The sequence below is a fragment of the Magnolia sinica genome, chromosome 14 (genome assembly GCF_029962835.1).
Source record: "Magnolia sinica isolate HGM2019 chromosome 14, MsV1, whole genome shotgun sequence".
NCBI lineage: Eukaryota > Viridiplantae > Streptophyta > Magnoliopsida > Magnoliales > Magnoliaceae > Magnolia > Magnolia sinica.
This window is the reverse complement of record NC_080586.1, coordinates 71,993,585-72,019,300: the sequence shown is the minus strand read 5'-3', so window position 1 is coordinate 72,019,300 and position 25,716 is coordinate 71,993,585. Positions and strand designations below refer to the sequence as shown.

Here is a 25,716-nt window from a genome sequence, read left to right as displayed (position 1 = left end):
TTTAAATATTTTTTATTTTTCAAAAACCACAAATTTCAACATATAAGGTTTCATATTGTAGCCATTATTTGAAATATTCTATCAATGTTGAATAAATCATTTTTATACATTCATTGCATCCGTTATAACAAAAAAGGGGAGTTACATTGTTACAAAATGAGGCCATCAATGAGAGTACATTCCAACAATATTTTCCACTCTTCCCAATCACGTGAAAAATGCAATTTCTTATAAAATAAGATAAATAATACACATAAAGGTATTGAATTTATTGATGATGAATATTTATACAAACATTTTTATGTGTGCCAGATCATGGATTAGTAACTGCATATAATCTCCAGAAAAGTCTCAATTATTTAGAATGCAAAATCCTTATAAACATGGCCAAAGCTTATTCCATGTTGTTTCATGGGAGCCTTTTCTTATGCTTGAACAAGCCAAGATTGCAAGCTCAAATTGCCCCTCCCCAAGGATGTGATCTACTAACGGCTGGGATCCCAGCATGGATTGCTCCCACGCATAATAACTGTGTGCCACTTAAAATGACAGTTAATGCCTCGAGAGTCCTCTGCAAAAATTTAATAAAACAATTACTTAAAATCATGAGCATCATTTCATTTTTAATTTTTACTATTAAAAATTTAGGATTTTGCCCCAAAAATTTCTTAAAAAATGTTGTTTTGATTTTGTGCTCATAACATGTGTGCATAGGTACGCACGGGTGCTCACATAAAAAGGTGCACAAGTGAACACACACACACACACACACACACACACATATATATATATATATATATATATATATTAATTTCAACACTGGGGGTCCAAAATGCTTAACTCCATCTAGGAAAACAAGCAAATGAGAGTGTTTGGATTATTTACACTCCCATAAATCCGTTCTAGTACTTTTAAAAAGTCAAGGTATTGTTTGATAAAATCAGCATCCTGGAGGAATTTTGTGGTAAAAATCTCCACAAATTGCTAAGGAGATATATTATTTTTTTTTCAAAATAATTTACAAAAACAGTGATACTTTATATGTTTAAAAGGAGCTTAGCCCTTTCCTTATTTAAACAAAATTTTAACCATTTACAAATATTTTCTAAAAAGTCCCATACTTGGCTAATAGTGAAAATTAGGTTGGATTATGGACAAAAAAGCCCTTAACATAACCTCTTATAATCAACTGCTAGTTTTAATCCTCATCAAAACGAATGGCTAATTTCTGCCGCCCTCAAAAGTGATGACTAGTGAGTTAGCTCCGGTTGCATCTGCTGTAGCCTAATTTTATCTACCATGGAAAATAATTCCAAAGCGAGTTTGACATCATTAGGGGCATTTTTGTTCATAAGAAATGCACCATTATTTGCCGTACATGATCTTTCATAGCCATAAAATACATTAAGAATTAAGATAAAAAAGTAATTATTTAAATATACTTATGCTATACTCTAGCCTACATTATCTTAAAAAATATATATTTTAATTGATCTTTTAGCTAGAAAAGTCTTGAGGTGCCTGAAGGTAATTAGTCGTCATTTTCTAAAGTAGCATGATTTGGTGATTTTCCTCTATATGTGTGTGTATGTTTGTGTAATTATTTTTTTTAATAATTTTTAAAAGGTACTACTCACCAAGGCTCCATCCCTTCCACCTATATTGATCTCTTTGCATGCTAATCTGCAAAAAGGTAGCAGTTAAATATGGTGAATAAATACTGCAATGAGAAAAACTTTGATAGTTTGGTAAAGCATGATATATGATGCACAATTATTTAGGAATTATTTAAAAATTGCATACTTGGCATAAATGGGCAACTAGGACAAAAAAATCCAACAAACAGTCGATGCTTAATTGGCTAAAATCCTCCAATTGATGGTTGGAAATTGGGAGGACTCACCTAGTGAACGGTTTGGATGGCATACAAACATCACCTTAGACCAAGCTCCAAGAAGGTTTCAGAGGTGAGCGTCCACCATCCTTATTGTTCCTATGTTATGGCTTTTTAAGGGCTCGTTTGGATACCACTAAATAAATTACTTTTTCTACTTACAATAATAGATAAGCAACTTATTTTAAATAAGTTTGGTTTATAATTGGCTATAAGTAACTTTTTTTTTATATACTTAAAATCACTTAATCACTTCAATTTTATTTTAATTTTTTTTTGCTTTTTACTTTTCTTAAGTTACTACGGAGAGGCATCATGGCAGACAAAAAAGAGGAAAAACTTATAAGTATATTGTTTACCAAACATACTTATCAACTCAATAAGCTCAAAATAAGTTACCTTAAGGCATAAGTAGCTTATCTTAAGTAACTTAAGATAGAAATGCCCCCTTAAAGTCCTAACATGAGTTGAGCCTTTTCTTGGGGTGGCTCCCAAATTGGTGATGAGAGAGGGAACAAGTTCTCTAATCAATAGCTATGTTCATTTAAGCTACGGTAGGAAGGATCATGGATTTGTTGGGCCTGGGCCAAGCAAAATTAGAATTTTGAATAGGTCCGGTGGGACCCATCCAAACAGTTGAAAATCTGGCCTAAAGCTAAAGGAAGCGATTGGCTACTTACAGGTTGAATAGCAAGTTTGGCTGCTGCTGAAGTGACGTCACCAAGTATTTTGGGCCCTACCATGATGTATGTTTTGTATCCACACCGTTCATCCATTTGGAGAGATCATATTAGGTCATGATCCAAAGAACGCGTCAAATCCAAAGCTTGAGTGGACCAAAACATTGGGGAGAGTGATGCCCACCATTAAAAATTTCTAAGAGCCATAAAAGTTTTCAATCAACCTGATATTTGTGTTTTCCCTTCTTTTATGTCTGCGTTAACATATGAACAGTTTGGATCTCAAATAAACATCATGGTGGACCTAAGGAAGGTTTCAACGGTGGCGTCACTCTCCCCTCTATTTTCTGTGATGGGGTCCACTCCAGCCTTGGATCTGCCTCATTCTTTGTATCATACCCTAAAATGATCACTCCAAATGTATGGACAGTGTGCATATGACACATACATCATAGTGGCCCCCACAGAACTTCGTTACGTGGTGTCTCCCTACTCAACCTGTTAGTAACTAATCCGCGCCCAAAACTAGACTCCGAGCATCCATTGGCAACACTAATAGTAGGGCCCTAAGAGATGAATGCTCTGGTCTTGCATTCATGTGCCCCCATTTTTGGAATACATACTTATGCATTCGTGGTAGACTCTCAAGAGTTTGAACATGAGGTCATGGGTTACAGTACTCATGAAAAACCAATGGGTTGTGAGTGCTTGGTGTGTTTATATATATATATATATATATATATATATATATATATATATATATATATATATATAAACTTATATTACTATTGAATAAAAATGGATTGGATGGTCAGTATTGTCTGATTAAAATATTTTTTTCATAACCATAAAAAATCCATAGTAGGCCCCTTAATGGGTGGTTCGAATTGCTTGATTGAACTTATTCTCAGCCTAAACAATCTTGACCACCCATTTTATTGGCTATTAATTAGATGTTTAGAACTGTCCAATAGCCCTGATTGGATTAATGCAAATGGGATTTGATCTATAGACCCCACCTAATGGATGGTTCAAATTGCTGATTGGACTTATTTTGCCATAAGTAATCTTGACCATCCATTTTATAGGCTATTGATCAAATGGTTATAATCATCAAATCGTTCCGATTTCATTAAATGCAGATGGATGAATGCAAATGGGTTTTCACTAATCATAACAAAGATCAAATACCCCATGGCTAGAACAGTAAGGCCCCACGCTATGATTGAAAATGTGGCAGCTGACATTAAGTTGGCAACATTCCATTGGACGATATTGTTGAGTCCGGTGATAGAGCTGGCAATACCAACGAGTCCGGCGATGAGAGAGAACACGACGAAGAATCCAGTCGCCATGTTTCCCATCGGAAAGTATATTGGAAATAACCGGACAGGAATCTCTAAACTCGCAGCTGCAGGTTCACATGAATATAAAAGATTAATAATGTTTAATGGTCCACTTTCAAAAACCTTTTATATATATATATATATATATATATATATATATATATATATATATATATATATATAACCCTTTTCGTAGACTAGTAAAAATGAGCCGATTAAGTGCATTGTATGATAGACCAGCAATAAAAAGTGTAAGATTATCTCTGTCTTTATTTCAACCACAGAGAAAAATGTGTCATCTAAACATAGTGTAACTACTAATGTAGTTCGAATTACCTGTTTGCGGCATGCTTTCGATGCTGTGATTAATGGCCCACCCGGCGATCACAGTGACGATGAAGTACATTGCGAGGTTGATGGCTAGGAGGAGGAAAGCCATCGATTTCTGGCCTCCAGCGGGCATGATTGCAAGAGAGATGAATTTGGTTTTATCTTTCTCAGCCACCCAAACGGGCCCATATATGAGCACTAAGGTAGCTTCTGTTGTGTGGGAATGTTCTTAGAGGTGTCTTGAATTCAAAGGAAAGGCTAAGATTCTTCTCTTATTTACAAAGGAGAGGGAAAGCATCTCCTTATTCTAAATTGTGGGCCCACCTTGGATGGAGTATATATGTAAAGTCACATTGACCATGAAATCCCAACCGTCCAATCGACGGCTATTAGATGGATGGTCAAAAATAAGATTGTGGTTTAAATTCTAAGGGCAAAATTAGATGGTTACCATCATATTATCAGCGTAATTTTCACGGTGTGGATTGGCTAGCAACTATGCCACTGGTACGGTTGAGTTAGTGCTATTTTTTAAAATGGTGGTGAACTCGCATGGCGGTTTAACCATTCAAATGGAATGGTTTAAAATATTAAAGGAATCCAACGGCACACACGTACACACACGCACAAGCATGTGAAGTTCAGGAGACCTCACATGCGAGTGGTTGTACCACTGATCCAGCCTGTCCAAGAGGTTGAATCCACCCCGAAGATCACCTGTTGCAGAAATCAGGCCATCCATTCATCAGTGGGGCCCACAAGTAATTTGAATCAGATCAGTGGAGCCACAGAATGAGTGGACGGTCCTACTTTTCTATCAGTTGTTCTTTATGGTGGGGCCAACCTTTTCAACGGGTTAGATGTAATTGGCAAGTTGATGCAATTGAGAGCTTTCATTTGTTTCTATCCGCTGAGAAACGTCATATAAACGGTTTGGATCATTGGAAGATGACCCAGATTAAAGGCTAAGGTCCCACATATCTTAGTTCAATAAGATGCGATGTATCCTATCAAACCTCTTTTTAGATTGCATATCTGCCGTCCATTTTGGACCATTTACTATGGAAATGTCCCTTCCCATTAGAATAGTGGCCTGATGTATTAAAATGTGAATGGTGATCTGATTTCAACAGTACATAGTGCCAATGGTTTTTTAATCCACAGGGTCAATGTGATGGGCCTTGCCGTGTACGGGAGATTGACTAGACCATTAAAGATTTAGCTTTTTTTTTTTTTTTTTTTTTAATCATTTATTTGTATCCATTGATCTAAATTTTTGGATCGTCCAATCTACTTTTTAACTTATGAAAGTAGGCTTATTAATTTCATAATTGAAAGAAATTCTATATTTATAATTTTTTCTTATAGATGTCATTATTTTATTTTATTTTTATTTTTTATAGCGTGGCTTACATTAATTTTAAAGGCTTGTAATATCCCATAATCATGATGTGAAAGCAAGTGAAAATGTCCATTAATATAAAAATATAAAAATATCTTAAGAGAGATAATACATATGTCGGTAGGGGTATACACGAACCGAGCTAGCTCAATTAGCTCGCTCGACTCAACTCGAAAAAGCTCGATTCGACTTGGTTCGAAATTGAATTCGAGCCGAGTTGAGCAAATTTTTTGAGCTCGAAAATGAGTTCGAGCCCAGTTTGACCGCAGCTCGACTCGACTCGGATCGAATTCAGCTCGAACTTGGCTTGACTCGAACCAGTTCGGTGACTCGATTGCTTTGATATTGATGTTGCTCACCAAGTGTTTGATGAAATGACTCAACGAAGTGTGGCTGGTGGGAATGAAGATATGTATATGAAACAAATATCCTTTTTTCTTGATTTTTATGTTACTTAGAAAGTATTTGATAAAATACCTATAAAACTATTGTTGTTGTATGTAAAACGGTGAGATTTTGAAAGTGCAATCCATATGTTTGTGAAAATGCTGCACAGGCGAACTCGGCTCGATCTTGGCTCGAACTAGCCCGAGCTGCTAACTGAACCAAGCTGAACTGGCCAGCCAGGCTCGAGGACCAAGCCGAGCCGAGTTCAAGCTGGGGTCAGCTAGTGGCCGAGCTTCAGTTCAACTCGGTGTACACCCCTATATGTCGGTTTCATATTACCTATAAGTTCTAAATTTTGTAAGGTAGAGCTCTCCCTTAGTATTGAAGGATGAAAATCAAAGATTTTAAACTACCTAGAATTGAAATCCAGGATTTTTAAGAGTGCCAAATAACCTCACTTTATAAATATTTGATTTCAATTCCCAACCACCTAAAATTCAGAATTTTTGTGGGAACCAAGCAATCCCTTTAGAGGCCCTATGTTCTTGAAAAGTGCAGGCCCGTGTGTCCACGCGCGCGCAGACATATATAATGTTTATTTCTTGGCCCATTCACATGCGCATCCAAACTAGGAATGCATGTCCATTTGTTTTATATATAGTGGCCCACATATACACAAAGAAATTAACATTTTAAAAGATTGGAACCAACCATCTACATTCAAGATGCATGGTATTACCTTGTCGAGAATTAAAATAACATATTTATAGGATATAACACATGTAGATAAGAAGCCAGGCCATGGTAGGTTAGGTTAAAATACTAAATAGGCCCATGGCCAGCCTGAAAATCGATTCGGCCTTGCGACGAGTCTAGGCCCATGGGCTAAGTTAGTAGGTCAAGCCCAGTCATGGGTCAGGCTCGTTGGGCTGGGCAGGTCGCCCACAAATGAATAGCAAGAGATAAGAAAAAAGAAAGACAGGACCATAATGTCAATGCTTCAACACTCAACGTAAATGCCCATAGATGGTCAGATATGATCTTTTGTATCATCATGGCCATTATATGTGGCCTTTTTGGAGCTGTTAATTTTTAAAGATTGGACATGATCATGCAACTATCTGAACTACAGGGAAGCTTTCTCTTGAAAAAGATAGAGACAAATGACACAAGAGGATATCTTGTGGTGGGGTTTGAGATCAGGAATTTGACCATGATCAAATCCTGACCATCTTCAAGTTTCAAACTTGCAATGCCAGCTTCTGGGCCGCAAGAGCTTCAGCTTCCAGTGTGGGCTCCCAGAGGAGCGTCGTTTCGGCTAGCAGCGCGGTCACCACATATGGGTCCATGTTCGAGGCGGGCCGGCGATCTTCCAAGTAGCCTAAAATCAATGAAAATTTCAGCATCATCATCATCATCATCGAAACCTTAAACCCTAAACCCTAAACCGTAACTGTCTTGTGGTAATAGTTACTCGGCCTTTGTTAAGCCCACATGCAGACCTGGCCCAACCCTACCCATTACATGCTTCAATATGTTCCAATAATCTGTTAAGTGGGCCCCATCATGTAGATGCACTGGCTAAAGAATCACAGATATTTGGTCATCAGATGGGGCAGACGGTCAGCTTGATTGTGGACCATTGGCCCATTTGTTTCATAAATCTGTTGCCCACTTAATGAGTGGAACAGCCTGATTCTTGGACCAGAGCATCTAACAGTGGGACCCACATAATGGATGGCTTGGATCTCACAAATGGGTGCCATGCTACACTTGTGGGGGCCTGAATGGGGCTGCCCTCTACATATTCATTGAGATTCTCAAATTCTCTCAAGATTTCAGTTTTCCACAAGTTTACCATGAAAGTTGCCATTATTAAGGGTGTGTTTGGTTGCACAAAATATCATGATTTTTTATATTTGGTGCAATCAAACACACCCTAAGGTAAAATCACATTATATGTGTGTGTGTATATATGTATATATGTCCACACACACACACATATATATACACATATATGTGTATGTGTATATATATTTATATTTATTGTAAAATTTTATTTTTTCAATATTTTCCCAATAATATCCAGGGAAAAACCTCAAAAGCTGGAAAATCTACCTATGACTTCCAAATTGAGAAATTGCCGACTACGATATTTGTCACTATAAGTAGTAGCGCAGTTGGAAACATGCATGAACATACAACACACATACCTTTGCCATTTTTCTCGGTGTCACGCCCGACACGAATGGAGCAACCACGGTTAGCCACCCCCTGATAGTTGTAACGATGGAAGATCGTAAGAAAAATAATCAATTATTTTATTTATTTATTATTATTTTTTTATGATTTTAAATTAAGTAATGAGTTTCTATGCATACCCAAGAAAAGGTGTTTATGCTGGCCGTCTCGTGTTTCCCGGTCAATCTTCGCTCGTTACCTTCTCCGTAAGCGCTTATATGTTCCTTGTGGCGGAGCGAAAGGTTGAGAATTGCTTTCTTTATGACTTCGAAGCCCCCATCCTCGCGCATGCTCTTTGTGCTTCACACGACGAAAAATAATCATATAAAACTATTAAAAGGTAAAATAATCAGTTTTTATTTAAAACTTTGCATGGTAAAAATGCTCTTGATAATTCACATTACGAAATATATCATTGCTTGTTTTTAGACCTCGTGCATTCATTAGGTGGGATCACATCATGGGCTTTCTTCGATCTAAAAGTCAAGTTGGTCCATGATGCATTATGTGGGATACCATTGGTCATTTTTTAAAACCATTTGTTTTTCTCATCATGTGTGGTTGTAGATGAAATTTATATGTTTTGATTTAGGATGAAGGTATGATTATAGTAGGAACCACGACATGAATTACCACCTAGCAAGCTGTGATAAGATGAATTGATTTCCGTGTGCATTTTACTAGTAATAACAATGATAACAAGTTGTGCTTAGTCTTGAGTTCTTTATCAGTGACTAATAGGAAACTTCTCGTTGCTTTTGTTGAGGTGGTTTGGAGTTTACATGAATTGAATGTGCGAGATGTTTTCTATTAGGAAACATCCTCTCCTCTCCTCTCTTGTCGTACATGTGAACCCTAGTTTCTAAGCTTTTAAGCAAATTTTGTCTATGGAGTATGTTACCTATATAAGGGAACACATGTAAAGAGATGGTGATCTTTTAAGTAGTTTTTTATAGTAAGAGACTGTATGGTAGGAGAGAGAGAAATGTAAGTCTTATAGGATAGTTTTCTTTTATTTTAGTGAAGAAAAAAAACTTCATATTGTTATCTCATAGATGTAAGTATATAACTAAATCGCATGTAAATTGTAGAGAATACACCATCCAAGATTCTGTCCAGCACAGCAAATCAATCCAGCTAGCAACAAATCTCTTCCATGCTTATATGTAACTATATTTAATTAGGATAATATTTGATTGATTCTGTAAGATCTCTTTCATGCTTATCTATAACTATAGTTAGTTAGGATAATATTTGATTGATTCTGTAAAATCTGTAAACATGTATGCATATATATTACAAAGAGTAATGAAATAATTTATTCAGCCAAACAATATTTTGTTCTTTCATAAATATCTATCTTGTATCTTGTTTTTCTCATTAACTTTTAGGTTTTGGTTCGACTCTTTCCTTTTATAGTTTTTCTTTGTTTGTATTAATTTTATACCGGCATTTTTCCACAATAGTTTTATGATGTTATGGTTAAGTTTATCCAAGCAATTAATCTGATAGCTTCATCATGAATGAAACATGCTCTAAATTCTCTCAAATTAGAAGATCTTAACCATCCCAACAGATCGTTGACCTCTTTTCCCCATTAGCTGCAGATTTTGGTATATTCCTTCTCAACTATGTATTTTGTATACGAAAAATCGATAACAAGATATTTTGAGCATGGTCCATCTAGCAACAAGATACACAATCTCATTGGTCTAGATCACTAAATCATTGGGCCCACTTGTACAAGCTCTATCCACAATAGGAAAGTTCTATATCAGTGACTCACTAATAGAAAACTCAAAGCTAAAAAACACAAGAAAATAGCACAAATTTGCATCATTCCCTCTCTGAAAAATTGATTCAATTTGAAAGTACTCGACAAAATTAAAAAGAAAAGCTCAAGTAACTTGAAGAAAACGAGTTCATCATTGAGTTGACTCAAAGATCATATCAAGTCGAGTTGACTCAGAGTTCTGAGTTAACTCACACAGATTATAAACTATGCTTTATACCACTGCATTAGTAAAAATAGAAAGGAAGGATGCCTAAGTGTACATGAATTGTGCCTCCCCAATAACAGTAATAATAAAATTATTCATATTTAAGCTAGTTTACAGGAATTATTTAAAATACCTGTAATTAGTGTGACATCCGGCACCGTTCCAATCACCCTATACATGATTAAAAAAAGAAAAAAAAATGTAGAAATGAAATAATCTGTAATTATCCAAATACATTAGATAATTAGAACATTGAATTGGATTGAAAATGTAAAATACCTCTATCGGTTTCGGATCAAGGGACAGAACGACGCCAGCTTGTTCTGTGATTCTCTAATGAAATTGAAAGGAAATTAAAAATTAGCAATATAAATTATAAATAGATTTTTTTTCTTCTCTTCATCATCTCTTATCAGTTTATGGGGTGGAAGATTTTACCTCAAGGATGTATCTGGAGCACCATATATGATCCCCTGCCTCAATGCCAACACTGGGGCCCACTTGATATTCCCACTACAAAGCATGTAAAAACACTGATGATGGTGGTGGGCCATGTATGTATGTATGTATGTACATATGTATGCATAAAAATACATGTCCAAATGCATATGGGTCTTTATGTTTTTTGAATTAGCACAATGTATTTGGACATGTATGCAGGTATGACTTTGTAAATATGCAAGCATATACATAAAGGTTGGGTCCTTACTCTTACTCCGGTACACCTGGTCGAGGGTTCGAGTACCCACTAAGGCGTGAGTGTGTGGTGGGGTGTGTGTGTGTTTTTTAAAAAAAAAACCGTATACATACATACAGGTTTAAATTAGTATCTCTTAAGGATCTTTAATGCAAAGTAAAAAAATGCGAAAGCTTGTTACCTGTCAAGAAACCAGATGAACGGTAATGACTTCGAATTCTAGGATTGTGAAATGCATATATACACAAGTTTATCTATTGAAAATGACTCTAAATTCTAGGATTGTAAAATGTGTATGGATACAAGTTTATTAATTGAAAATCATAGTGGTAGAGATCTAGTGCCTAGCTTGAGCCATGTGATTCAACGACACATGACAATGCTTAAGAATTATTGGTCTTGTAGATGAACAATTTTGATTGGTAGCATACATCTTTGACGGTGTGGATCGCCCTTGGCTCACCTTCTCCCCAAAACTCTCTTAATGTGTATACAAGGCATGGAAAGCCTCACATGATGCCACACTTGATAGAGAGGCTTATAGCCATTGGTTCTCTTCCCATAGACTAATGGCTTGGATAGTTAGATTTCTAGGTTGAAATGCAGCAAAACAGAAGGGGTCTTTTGAAAATCCAATTAAGGATTCCAGTTGTGGTAATTTCATCATTTTGATATAAATAAAATGGAAGGTCATACCTAATGTCAACAATGTGGATGAAACTTGATCTTTTATACTTTAAACCCTTTTAGAAGACTAAAATGAGAAGAGGGTTTTTATACATGGGTATTTTATTTCTTAAAACGGAGACTAGAGTAGTTCGATCCATCACAATTCCTACATTGAGCGTTTTCATAGTACTATCCAAGTGCACTAACTCTTACGTCGTGAACTAATCGCAATCACTACGACTTACACTAGCATGCTCAATTCAAATAATCTAACGTTAAATTCAAAAAAATTAATCACAGCCACCTAACCTTACATTACCACCCTTCTCCCTTTTTCCGTGTTAACCATTAAGATTTTGAAACTTAAGGGAGTTAAAATGTTTCGAGTCCACATTTAACAAGAGAATGACATCTACCTGCTTTTGCCTGTGGGCCGCACATGTGTGCTTCTAACAAAGCAATGCATGTGTATGCATGTATGTAGTCATCCATGCAACATAAGAAGGAGAAGGATGAGAAGAAAACCTGGCCAGGCATAACCTCCCCATTGGTCCCACTAATGTTGATTCCAGCATACAAGCAAGCCTTGTAATGAGCGTCCGATATGTCACGTCCAAATGACTTATCTGCCCCTGCCCCACAGTAGTAGGGTCCCTGAAATTTTAATAAAACAAAAAATTCAATCCACACCGTTGATTCCCGCAAGAACGTTATCTCATTGTGATCTATGATGGGTCCCACCAAGAAGGTGTACACTTCAGAAATTCTGGTGCACCCATCTGATCAATTTCAAAATTACCATAAATAAATAAATAATAATAATAATAATAATAGAATTATTGTGAGGGAGCATTAAGAAGAAAGTGTACCTGCGGACCAGGATAGCCTCCTACAGGCCAACCCAAAGGCCACTTCACATTTGTTTGGAGTAGGGTGTACTCTTGCTCTATCCCATACCTAATTCATGTATGTATTAGTGTACATGTATGTTTATGTGTTTGCATGTAGGGAAATGGTACTATGAGGTTGAGATCTGTGGGGCCCACCATGATGTGTGATGGACATTCACACCATGCATTTAGTAGATCCCCTCTAGGTTGTGAGATGTGCCAAAAATCAACCCTTTCCGAAACTCAAGTGGGCTATACCATTTGAAACCCTAAAACATCTAAAAGCACTTGGTGGGGCGCACTTGAGTTTTGGAATGGACTAAAATCTGGTGTGACCCTCATCCAAGTGGGACACACACAATGGATGGGTTGGATTTCTAATCCACATCTCACTGGGCCCTATATACAATTAGGAAGGTTTCAATGGGCAAGCATCCACTCTCAACTGATGTTTGTGGTGTGGCCCACCTAAGTCATGGATTGGCCTGATTTTTAGTCCAGTAGCCCAACATGGGATGATGCATCTGATGGATGGGATGGATTTACCTCATACATTAGGGTGGGGCCCACAGAACTCTATATGAATGTAAGTGTAAGGATATGTATGGGCCCGGTGGAGGATGGTCCAAGCCCAGTCCATGAAGTAAAAAAGCTAGGTCCGCGCACTTGGTGGGCCAAAACATAATGGTCCCATTCCAGCCCATTCACACTTTTGTACAAGATCCTGGCCGTTCATTAAGTGTGGCCTGTTGTGCATGCATTGAGCGCCGAAAATCAGGGCAGTCTGATCATCAGTATTTCTAAATGTTAATCGATGAAAGGATGCAGAGATATTGAAAGCCCTAGATAGGCCCAGCTGCTGGGCCAATAGGCTTTGAGACCACGTGCGCCCGGCCAGATGAATAAACGGACTTGAGTTTTAGGCCCAGGCCTGATACTCCGGTTTGAAATGCGGGCCTATGCCTCGCTCAAAGTGGGCCATGACGAAGATCACTGGGCCAGCCCGACTTGAGTCTATGAATAGCTTACCATGGGACTTCATCCACAACCTTTTTTTCACTGAAGATCTGAGCCGCCCGATGGCGTTTGTTTGTTGGGATGGGCTCTCCGGCGGGTGTATACGCATCACAGATCACCTTCATGTATAAAATACAATTGTGAGACAAGATTAACCTTACCGGCCGCAATCAGTCAGGTGGGCCCACCGGTCAACCCGGTGGACCCACTTCTCATGGGGGTTTGGGCCAAGCTAAATGGGTAGTGGGTTGGGCTTTGGTTAGAAAATATGGACTGTTTAAATAAATAGTTGTGCCGGGGGTAAACCCAACTCAAGCGCCCAACCCGACCGGACCCGACATATAAGTTTATGGCTCGCGCCAGATGACTGACCCGAAAACTTGAAACAAATTAACAGTATTTGTATGCATCCACTAAACCTGACTGTGGTCATTCCAGGTCAGTCGGGTCCAGCTGGGCTGGATGTATTTTAAGTGGGCCCATTTGGGCCGCAGGTAATGGGTTGCCAGTTGGGTTTGGGCTAGAATCCTGGGCCTATTTAGTAAATTGGTTGGGTTGGTCAGAACCCGACCTGAATTCTTGGACCATTTAGTAAATGGGTTGGGCTAGGGCTGACCCAAACCCAACCCGAGCCAGACCCACTGCCAACCCTAGACATAATGTTAGAAATGTAATGCCATTTTGGTAATTTTCATATAAATGTATTTTGGTAATTTACATTTAGCCCATAATCCAATTATACTCACCAAGATATTGTTCCCTCCCCTGAAGGGGTCCTTGAAAATTGCTTGAGGGCTGAAAAAATAAAGAGAGGACACAAAAAAATAATAAAAATTTAAAAATATTATAATGTAATAATAATATTAATAATGATGATGATGATGATGATGATGACAATGATAATATCAAACTTTGTTGAAATTTTATATTTCTTTGGAGCTTACTATAGAATAACTTCACTGTCTTCGCCGGGCGCTTGCCCGGTGCTCGAACCGTCATAGTTCCATTTCGGAAGCTCCGATGGGTGCTCGATGGGCCGCGAAATTGTCTAAAAATGGATTTAATAAAATAAAGAACTATTTATTTAAAAAAAATGAATGTAAATTGGATATTTGATTTTTTGATAGTAGATTACTTTTAGTGCACCCTAGTGTACTTAAAGCACCCCTGTAATTTTAGACATTGGACCGTCTAGTCATGGATCTGGACTGTTCATTAGGTTGAGTTAGCTCATCATGGGCCACCATGAAAAATTCACACTGATTGGAGGATGTTTAGCCATCAATCAGAGCCTTATAAAATGAATGGCTCTGGATTCGGGTCAATTACAGTGACAGAAGGTCCGATCATCAAGAACCGTATTGATTAGACGACTGTCACCATCCCATTCTTGGTAATGTGATGGATATAAGAAAGAATGGCAACATTTCATCACTGTGATTATTTTTTTTATTTTTATCAAGGTGACCCATGAGTAGTGAGATCTAACTAATGGACGGTTCAGATCGATGATTGGACTGTCCATATATCTAAAATCAAAACGAGAAAGTAGACCATTAGCATACTCGCGATTTACTGCGTAGATCGATACCAGACCCTCCAATCCTGATTCAAGAAAGAAAAATTGGTAGTTATTATGGAATATATTAAGAAGTGTTAGAAAAAGTGAGCTATGATGGCCCACCTATGATCATCGTTGACCATTGAATAATAAGGATCTACCATCGATTGCACCCCGATCGGATAATCACAGCCATTCAAATTGTAGCCAGCGAAATGACCAGTAAGAGTAAGACCATTTTCACTCTTACCGTCCATCTCGCATGCCCTTAATTGTACGGGTACGATTATCCGATTATTATAAATTTTGGGTTGTACGCGATCTATACCATCATATGCAAGTTGATCTGGACCGATCATAGTGGTGGGCCACACTTTGGATGGAAAATCGCTAAAAAAAATTCACGCCTAAAAAAATTTCTAACCATCCAATGCAATTGAATGTGGATCATGATCATTATTGTTTTAGCCCATATCCGTATGGCCCATCTAGGATGTAGCTGACCAGATGAACGGTCCGGATCATCACACAATTGTACTAACAAGTAAAAAAATTAAAATTAAAAAGATAGAATGTTACCAGATATACTCGGCGATGATCTTATTGGTGAAGGGCCTGATATCCAAGTTCAACAGATCATTCATCCTGTTTATGGTCGAATTATCGGATGTTAGAGCAAAAACTCTAAATTTAGTGGAGCTTTTGGTCCTAATCCTCTGATTCAACAGAAGAGAATTCCACATCTTTGAAGTCATGGGCCTTGATTTCATTGAACTGTTTGCTGTGATTCCTCCCATCTGACATTGCATTGAAGCTGCCAAGATCTGTGCCATTTTTTATTCCCACTGCCAAAGATTCAAAGAATTGTATGGTCAGATAAACAAAATAAGATCCCATCTGATTGCCCCATAGAGTGGGCCCCACTATCTCCCAAGATGTTCTTGTAGGGTGACCCAAAAAAGAGTGGGCCCTACATGAGTATCCATATCTGATCACTTGTATGACCACACTTAGGAGGGTGTCGATGGACCACGGCCGGCTATCAGGCTCCGGCTAAGCCCACCATGGCGCGAGCTTGATTAATATCTTAGGTCTTTAGGGCCCAAAAAACAAATGGCCGAGATGGGTCTAGTCCAATCTTGAATTGGGTGAGCTTGGGCCTAACTATTAGGCCCATGGTAAAGGTTGTTCCGGATTCCAGATGTCGGTCCCACGGAATCATGGCCATTGATAAGACATACTTAAAAGTGATAACATATAGTAAAACCCTAATTAGATAATCATAATACGATTGTTTGGCCCTGATTCGACTAGTCTGAGTTGGGGGTGATTCAACTGAGTCAGGCTGAGTTACGACCGGATCGACTAATAAATGGGCTTTAGCCCGGCCAGTTGATTTTTCATATGACTGTCAGCCCAAAAGGGCACGAGGCCCAAAAAGGGCCCAGATAGCCATAAATGGGCCTGATCTAAGCTTGATGTGGTTTGCCTTTGGATGCCTGAATATAAGTCCAGGTCTATTTTGTTTCGACAAGAAATGAAATTATCACGATTGGGATATCCACATTCAGTAATAACAAAAGATGATGTAATGAACGAGGTATGTCGGACTCCGACACCCCAGACTTGAGTGTGTCGATTCTGACAACCCGGTCGCAAAGTGGAGTGTGTTGGATTCCGGCGACTATCCCATGTCATGCTATGCGTGAGAAAATCACTTGGAGAAAATGAGAAGAATAGAGGAAAGACTTACCAGAAGAACTGCAGGAAAAGTTCAAGAACAGACGTTTGAAGACTTGGGTTATGCTTATATCACTGCAATGAGAGAGAGAGAGAGAGGCCTTCTGGGGTTAAATGATTTAATAGAAATAAAATAAAGAGGAGGTTGGCCTTTCCATATTAGATAGGGTTGGTGTTTGGGTGGTCCAAAATAGCCAAACGGACTCTTTGAGGCCACCAAGGACTGCAAAAGAGATAAGGTGCTCTCGCTCTCTCCGTCTCTCTCGCTCTCTCACCCACCAATACATAATAAAGCATCAACGTTACGTGCTTTAAATGTAAAAATATCCAGTGCTATCACTTGTATCCAACTTAGTAATCAAGCATTGCATCTCATTCATATGGGCATGCCTCCACATGATCCGAACCGTTTGCCTACTGGACCCCACCATGGATGGATGTTACACAAAAAATTCGACGATCCCAGCTTCCAATCAGATGACTTTGGTGAATATAAATGAATGGTTATGAAAAGGTCCAACCAAACAAGAATCAATGTGCAATTGCCCTTCTATTGACCGTGATTTTTGGGATGTGGGCTATCCATGTTAGATCTTGTAGATGAAAGGTTTAGATCTAAGTACATGTATGCCACGTGTCATTAGATGGATACTTGGGTCATTCAGTACAAGCTTAGCACCAGATATTTTCCATTGCCGCATGATATGGAAATCAACGAGGAGCATGTTGTTTATGTCTTAAAATAAGAAAGCGGAAGAAGAATATATAACAGTTGTGTTGTTTTCTAGCGTGCAAGCCAAGGTAAGGTCCAACGATGGGGATTGCTGGAGTGGTGGTTGGGGACATCAGCTTTTGCACTCTTTGGGACCACTGGATAATAATATATGTATATTCGTGGATGGTAACAGCTCAGCCTTTTATTTTTTACAGCTCTACCTTTTATTTTTTAAATTTTTGTATCAGCTAAAAAATTATTAAAAACTAACTAATGGGTATGTTAATTTTTCTTTTAGAGCTTATTTTACTTACGAGGTAGACATTTTTTTTATTAATATTTGAACAAATTTGTTTGTAAACTTTTTAAGTAATTCCCATCTTACTCTCTCATCTTTTCTTTACAATCTCTATGAGTTGGGTTTGCATAATGAGCGAACCATGTTGAAGGTGAGCTTTCACATGATGCATGATCATATCAAGGTGAGCTCACGTAATGCATGATCACATTAAGAGTGGGCACTGCACGATGGATGCCTCACATCAAAGTATGGTCCCACGTGATGGACGACTCACATCAAAGGTGAGAACCATATATTGGATGGTAGACACTGAAGGTGGGTCCCACAGGATAGATGGTCTACATCACAATGTGGCCCCACATGATGGACTATGTACATCAAGTGGGCCCCACATGATGGATGGTCTATAGCAAATGTCGGAACCACATGATGGATGGTGGGCATCAAAGGTGGGCCTGCATGATGAACGATTCATACTGAAGGTCCCCCTCCACATGATGAATGATACATATTAAGGTGGGCCTGTGTCACGCCCCAAATCCAGAGATCGGACTCACAGGAATCCCGATCGCCGAGTCCGGTGCCGACAGCCTCCGTAGTACCTCATTCTCGGCTTCCAACACCCATACGCCAGATTCCGATCTTGGGATCCTACAAGGAGGATTTTTCAACGTACATTTATCTCGTAAGGAGCATAACTACAAGTTTACCCAAATCATAAAGGCAACATCATCATCATCACATATCCACTAATATAATCATTTAAATACAATGCTGAAAGGGAGATGCATATATCGAAATCAAAGCTTCAGAAGATAGCTGCACACTCCAAGCTCAACGCTGCTGCAACCTCATGCCACTTGCACGCATCTATCGTGCATAAGCTTATAGAAAGCTTAAAGGGTAGTGAAAGTGTGTACACAAGGTAAGTGACAAGTATACCGTAAAGCCCATAAATCATACATCATCGGAATAAGCGGAAATACTGACAAGATCATGACTCATACGATATCAGAGCAATCAGAGTAAGCGAAAATATACTGGTAAGTCCATGAGTCATATAATATCAGAATATGCAATACAGATCAGCAATGCAAATGAGAAGTCATAGAGAGCCAAATATCAGATACAGAAGGTATAATGCAATATGTAAATCCTGTTAAGTCCATCTAAGCCATATAAGTATAAAAAATATAACGACCCAAAATGCCATATGAATGTGGATGCAATATGTGATGCGAATGAAATGACCAAGCTGGAATGTGAGGTCGGGATGATAGTACGTAGTATCACAGGCTACGGGGTCCATCACAAGGGACTTCTATCCAAACTAGTCTCATACCTAAATTTAGATAGTCAGATTCAATGTGGTAAACTCCTGGTCTAAGGTTAATCGCACGCCCAACCGAAATCCTGGCCATGTGAAGGTACACAACAATTAGTTGCGTACTACCAGCCCGAGTGGATAGTGAATGAAATGAATGCATGAGTATGCAACTCCTGCTCAATAAGTCCACATATCAGTACGGCTCCTCTCTGAAAAATCACCAGAGTCTATTACACTCTAAAGCAGATTGTCGTCCCATCGCGCGCAACAAATTAAGTGGAAGAGACCTCACTATCCGCCTGCCAATATCGGGCCCAGCTCGTCAATAGCGGACTCATTCCTTGAGCTGGTCAGAGTCAGCCTAGCATTGCCCCCTCCTCTAGGGCAGGTAAGGCCGTACCCCCTTCCAACCGACCACGACACAGTGGGAGATGCGGCATAACGGTATACGGCCCTCATGCGCTCATGCATCCACTCGGTGTAGACGTTGGAGCAACCTCTGGAACCAAGAGAGTTTAGAAATTTTCACCTAGGGATATCTATAGCACCCTATGTAGAACAGATTTTTGATGTCCTATCTGGCCATCCACGAAATACCTGTGGAGGCTACGACCCTGATGTCGCTAGGGCGTACAATAATCACAACACACAATGCAAGATGCATGAGTCATACAATCCAGTCATGTATCAATCCTGCACATACCGTGTACTCATGTGAGACAATCTCCGCCCATCCAGAAGTCTCATAACAACATGCCCAATGTCATATGCAATGGTTAACCACATTTCATAACAAACATGCAGATGATGCGTATGAGCATGTATCGTGATGTTATGTTGTCACATACTCATAATCGGTATCAATAACATGCACCGATAATTGACATCGACAATGTGGACATTTAACCAATATTACTCTTAAGGAATGGCCCACATAGAGCCTCACATATAGTGAACTCATGCCTCACAAAGGGCATGATATACAACGCCATGGGCCTCACTCAAAAGTTTAATACACATCACAATTGGCCTTTCACATGGGCCTAACATACATCATAATGGGCTCCATCGCCTGACCCTCAAATGCATCACAATGGGCCTCATCACATAGGCCTCAACGATCGGCCTCGGCAATCAAAATCGGCCTCGATACTCAGCCTCGACAAATTGGAATCTGTCGATAATCAAAATGGCAAATCAGTTACGTCAATCGGAATCGGCAATCGGTCACGACAATAGGAATCAATCGATAATCAGAATCAGTAAATCGGTCACGTCAATAGGAATCAATCGATAATCAAAATCGACAAATCGTTCACGACAATCGGATCGGTCGATAATCAGAATTGGTAAATCGGTCATGACAATCGGGATCGATCGATAATCAGAGTCGGCAAATCAGTCACGACAGTCGTATCGATCGATAATCAGAATCGGCAAATCGATCACAACAATCGGATCGATCGATAATCAGAATCGAAAAATTGGTCATGACAATCGGGATTGATCGATAATCAGAGTCGGTAAATCGGTCACGACAATCGGATCGATAAATAATCAGAATCGGCAAATCGGTCATGACAATCGGATCAATCGATAATTAGAATTGGCAAATCGGTTACGACAATCGGATCGGCAGATAATCATAATTGGTAAATTGGTCACGACAATCGGATCGATCGATAATCAGAGTCGGCAAATCGGTCATGACATCGGATCGATCGATAATCAGAATCGGCAAATCGATCATGACAATCGGATTAATCGATAATCAGAATCGATAAATCGGCCACAACAATCGGATTGGCAGATAGTCAGAATTGGTAAATTGGTGACGACAATCGAATCGATCGATAATCAGAGTCGGCAAATCGGTCACGACAATCGGATTAATGGATAATCAGAATCGGCAAATCGGTCACAACAATCGTGACAATGGGCCTAACAAGGCATAAGGGAAGGTTACAATGTGGACATTCAACCATCATTGCCAACCAATGTGGACATTAAACCATCATTGCTTCCATGGCATGGCCCACCATAATCATCATTACATACATCATGGAGTAATCTCACATCGCAATGGACCTCATATACGCCACATTCGGCCCCAAATAAAGGCCCCACATGCGTCTCATTGGGCCTCACTCGTGGCCCTTATATCCATCACATTGGGCCTCAACCCATGGGTCATCAAATACATCAAGTGGATCGCATCCACGGGCCGCACCAATAGGCCTCATATATATATATATATATATAAAGGTAGGCCTCAACAACGGGCCTTATACATATCAAGGTGGGCCGTATCAATGAGCCACACTAATGGGCCTCTATACACAACAGGTGGGCCCTGCACATGGGTCTCAAATACTTAACATGTGGGCCCTACGCGTGGGTCTCATATGCGTCAAATGGACTACGCCAGTGGGCCTAACATATATCACAATGGGCCTCATCACATGGGCTGGGTATATGTCACTTTGGGCCCACATCCAAAAAGGGACAGTTTGGATATAAAACAAGTACATCAACGGTGGGAATAGAACTCATATATCATGGTGGGTCCCACACATAAAAAAAATTAGATGGACGGCGGGGATAAAATACGTACATCACGTGGGATCCACAACCCTTGGGTGGCTTGAATTGAACACGTACATTCTAGTGGTTCCCACCGTCTAGAAAGCTGGACGGTGTGAATATAAATACATACACCATGTGGCCCCACATCCCACGTGTGGACAGCACACATAAGTGCAAGGTGGGTACCACCGTTCTCTGGACGGTGTGGATGTAAAGTATATATGTCATGAGGGTCTCTTGGAGAGACTATGAATACAACGCATATATTAAAGTGGGCCGCATAAGTGGACGGTATAGATGAAACACGTATAACATGGTGGGCCCTGGGATCACACAATGGGTGGGCCCACCGATCATGGCCGGACAGTGTGCATCATACAACACATATATCATTAGCAGTCCACGTCCCATGTGGACGGTATGGATGACCACACACGTGACTGGCCTTATGCCTGACCCTGGATAGATGGCCAGGATATATAATACATCACAGTAGGTGCCACAGCACTGTCCAGAAATCTCTGGACGGTGTGTATATAGAACACATTCATCAAAGTGGGTCCTACCACCTGCACGTGTGGCACGTGCAGGGTTGGCCTCAAATTGGTGGACGGTATGCTTGAAATACATGCATCAGGATGGGGTCCACATTCCCAAACGGTTTAGGATATAACGCATACCCCATGTGGGCTCCACCAACAGGAGATGGATGGACGGTGCAGATGGATCCCATACCTCACGTGAGGTCCACATAGATGAACGATGTGGCTAAAGAATACATACGTTGAGGTGGGGTCCCACCGTCAGGATAGATGGACGGCGAGGATGTAAGGCGCATGCGTTACGGTGGCATCCCACAGCAGCAATATGCTACTGTAGTCCAGCCAATCCGCAACCAAACAAGGTGGGTCCCACGTGGGGCCCACCATAACGTTTATTTGCCATCCATCTGTAGATATGGTCACACAGGCATACAAATTATAAATTTAGTATTGCTCCAAGACGTCTGGAACAGAGTTCCTATGGCAGACGTTCAATTCATCACTGTTTTCTGCTGTGTGGGCCACCTGAGCTCCCATGTACGGTTGGATTTTTTGGGATGCCCCACGGTAAGGAGGGGCCCATCAAATGCACGGCCTTGATGTTCACACACATGACGGTGGGGCCCATGGCTGGGACTCGTCCCTGCCCATTCTCCCATCCACGCGCAGCCGTAGGATGCTGCTGCGTCCGCTTGAGTGCTGCTGGCTAATGAACAATATATTTGTTTTTTTTTCTTGGAAAAAGGGGGCTTTTTCACGGTTTTTCCTATGTGGGACCCTTATCAGGGGAATCCGACCCAGCCGTTGGTTCCCATGTCTTAATACAAACCCATCAAGCCCAATATTCGATGAGTTTTGGTGTATCGAAATATCAGGGTGTAATTCAACGGTAAAAGTACTATTCTCAATGCTATGGCCCACCAGAAAGTCGGTTTAGCTTCATTTCTCGGCTCAAAGCCTAAAATGAGCTGGGGAACGAGATAGACGTCATGGATTGGACCCATACATCAAGGCGAGGCCTGCATGAGCGGCTCAGCCCAAAGCTTTCAACCAAGCTGATATTTTTTTCTTTGGTTCACGGCAACGTCCAGACATTGCTGGACGGTCTGGACAACGCCAGCAAGTTCTGGGCTAGCCCACCTGGCCATGTTGGGGTCCACCAAACGCATGTACTTTCCCATCATCTAGACCCTTTAAGTAAATAGGTAGCAAGGTGGGTTGATCCCACTAGATGGACGATAAGGATATTACATGCATCATCAGGTGGGCCACTTATCATAAAAGAAAGGGGGAGAGAGAGAGAAACACTTACAAACAATGAAGATTTACCCATCTTTGATCTTTTTGGACTTCTTCTTCCATCAACGTATCGTAGAGCTTCAAGGGATGCATTTTGACGGTGGAGATGATCTTTGGAGGGTGGGGATGGGAGATAGGAAGTGGGCCACACAAAGTTCTCTTGGTGCTTGGAAATACCTTGGACGTTGGCTTCTCTTGGGAGTTGCTTGAGTGAAGAGAGAATGAGAGAGAGAGGTGATGGGAGAGGAGTGATGGGGTGTGTAAGAGATGGGATGGAAAGTTGACTTTGGGGATGGTGTAGTGTACTTGGGGGATGAGATAGGGTACTTGACTTGATGAGTGTACTTTGACAAGTGAAGTGATTGACGTGATGGATTCTCTATGGAATTGCAACGCGCGGCGTTTTCCCTCGAACTGAACGCAGGCCTACATCTCCTAACTCGGGTATCGTCTTGGCACATGAGACGCGGCATCAGAACCATAGCGACGGCGCGGTCGTAATGATACAAGTCTTAGGCCGAGCCGACTCAGATCAACAGGATACAACTCAAGGTCGAGCGCAAATGCCGATTATAGGTCGCGGGTTGTTAGAATTTGACCAAGAGGACTGCGGAAGCCTACGTAACGGTACGGGCTAGGATACAGGTCTTATAACCAGCATAATGCACGGTTCACATCAAAGGTAGGCCCCACATGATGGCTAACCCACATTAAAGTGTGGACCAACCTAATGGATCATCAATGTTAAGTGGGTCCCACTTGATGGATGGTCAACATCAAAGGTGGGACCCACATAATGGACGGTGGACATTAATGGTGGGCCTACATAATGAACAATCCGTATTGAAGGGGGCCCCACATAATGAATGGTCCACATTAAGGTGGCCCACATAATGGATAGAGTGAGCCACACATGTTGGACGACCCATATTAAAGTGTGGCCCCTCATGATGGACAATCCGCATTAAATGGGCCCCACTTAGTAGACAATCCACATATCCAAGGTCTCACATGACGAACGATCGATATCCAAAGTGGCCTAACATGATGGATGATCCACATAGAAGGTGTGCCCTAATGATGGATGGTGGACATCAAAAGTAAGCCCAGATGATGGATAACCCACTGATCAAACAAACCCTAAGTGTAGGGCTGCAATATAGTAATAACTTGATGAAAGAGAGGTTGTAAGGATTTATGATTGTGCGAAGATACTTTAGAACTAGAACTATAACTAACTTAACTAATAGAATCTGAATTAAGTGGCAATGGCAATAATGTAATTGAAAAATGAATTAATAGAGATAAAATATTAGAGCGTCAAGGATTCACTTATAATTATATTTAAATATTTAATTCGCTTGATTCAATTGTATTACTCAATTATAATTAAAGTCTTATCTTATTTGCCCGGATAATGGAGCAGTTAGATCATATCCTAACAGATTTTGAACTTAAATTGAATTGGTTCCTATATAATGCACCAAAGTATTGATCGCATGGAATTTAAAGCATTTATCGTACCCAAAGTTTATGATAGATCAATAAATTTTACAAATCATTCCTTTACAAAATAGATAAGAAATTACTCTTAACTTTTCTAAGCATTCAATGTGCTCAGAATCAACAATGGATCAAAGTAAACTAAAAATAAATTTTTATTCAAACCAAATATTAATAATTTGTTTAACATATAAATCAATTACTCGAATCAATGTAAAATAAATTATTAAGAATAACTACAAGCTTTACCTCTTAGCCCTATCCAAGAGATTACCCAATCAAAGACATAATTAAACTAAAATTAAAAAAGAAAAACATAAAAACCTGAATAAAATCAAAGAATCAGGGAAGAATAAAAACTTTATAGAAGCTTTATAACTTATTGCTCTATCTCTTCTACCCTAATTTACACGTAAGAAAGTTAAAATCACCCCTTTAAATAGAAAAAATTCAAACAGACTTTGATTCGACTTTAAATTTACTTACTTAACTCTGCTTTGGTTACATTGACTGTATGCTTCGGTCACACTGAGTTATACCCTCGGTTATAACCAAATTTTCTCAATTTGCATCTAAAGTCTTTATCTTC

The 25,716-nt window shown here is 39.8% G+C and overlaps 2 protein-coding genes across 2 annotated transcripts; both read right to left on the bottom strand.

Annotated features, from left to right (window-relative positions):
- Window positions 1-232: 232 nt before the first annotated feature.
- Window positions 233-4,594, bottom strand: LOC131225533 (membrane protein PM19L). The gene is made up of 4 exons (XM_058221072.1): window positions 4,257-4,594; window positions 3,766-3,985; window positions 1,638-1,683; window positions 233-571 (listed from the first exon to the last, which is right to left on the bottom strand). Exons 1-4 carry the CDS (start codon window positions 4,381-4,383, stop codon window positions 455-457), a joined length of 510 nt encoding a protein of 169 aa, XP_058077055.1. The 5' UTR covers window positions 4,384-4,594; the 3' UTR covers window positions 233-454.
- Window positions 4,595-7,031: 2,437 nt separating this feature from the next.
- LOC131226144 (glutamine synthetase leaf isozyme, chloroplastic) lies at window positions 7,032-17,088 on the bottom strand. The gene is made up of 14 exons (XM_058221859.1): window positions 16,868-17,088; window positions 15,694-15,959; window positions 15,119-15,158; window positions 14,498-14,601; window positions 14,300-14,348; window positions 13,566-13,672; window positions 12,516-12,603; window positions 12,172-12,300; window positions 10,719-10,793; window positions 10,560-10,613; window positions 10,414-10,451; window positions 8,421-8,580; window positions 8,253-8,313; window positions 7,032-7,420 (listed from the first exon to the last, which is right to left on the bottom strand). Exons 2-14 carry the CDS (start codon window positions 15,945-15,947, stop codon window positions 7,281-7,283), a joined length of 1,299 nt encoding a protein of 432 aa, XP_058077842.1. The 5' UTR covers window positions 15,948-15,959; window positions 16,868-17,088; the 3' UTR covers window positions 7,032-7,280.
- Window positions 17,089-25,716: the final 8,628 nt, after the last annotated feature.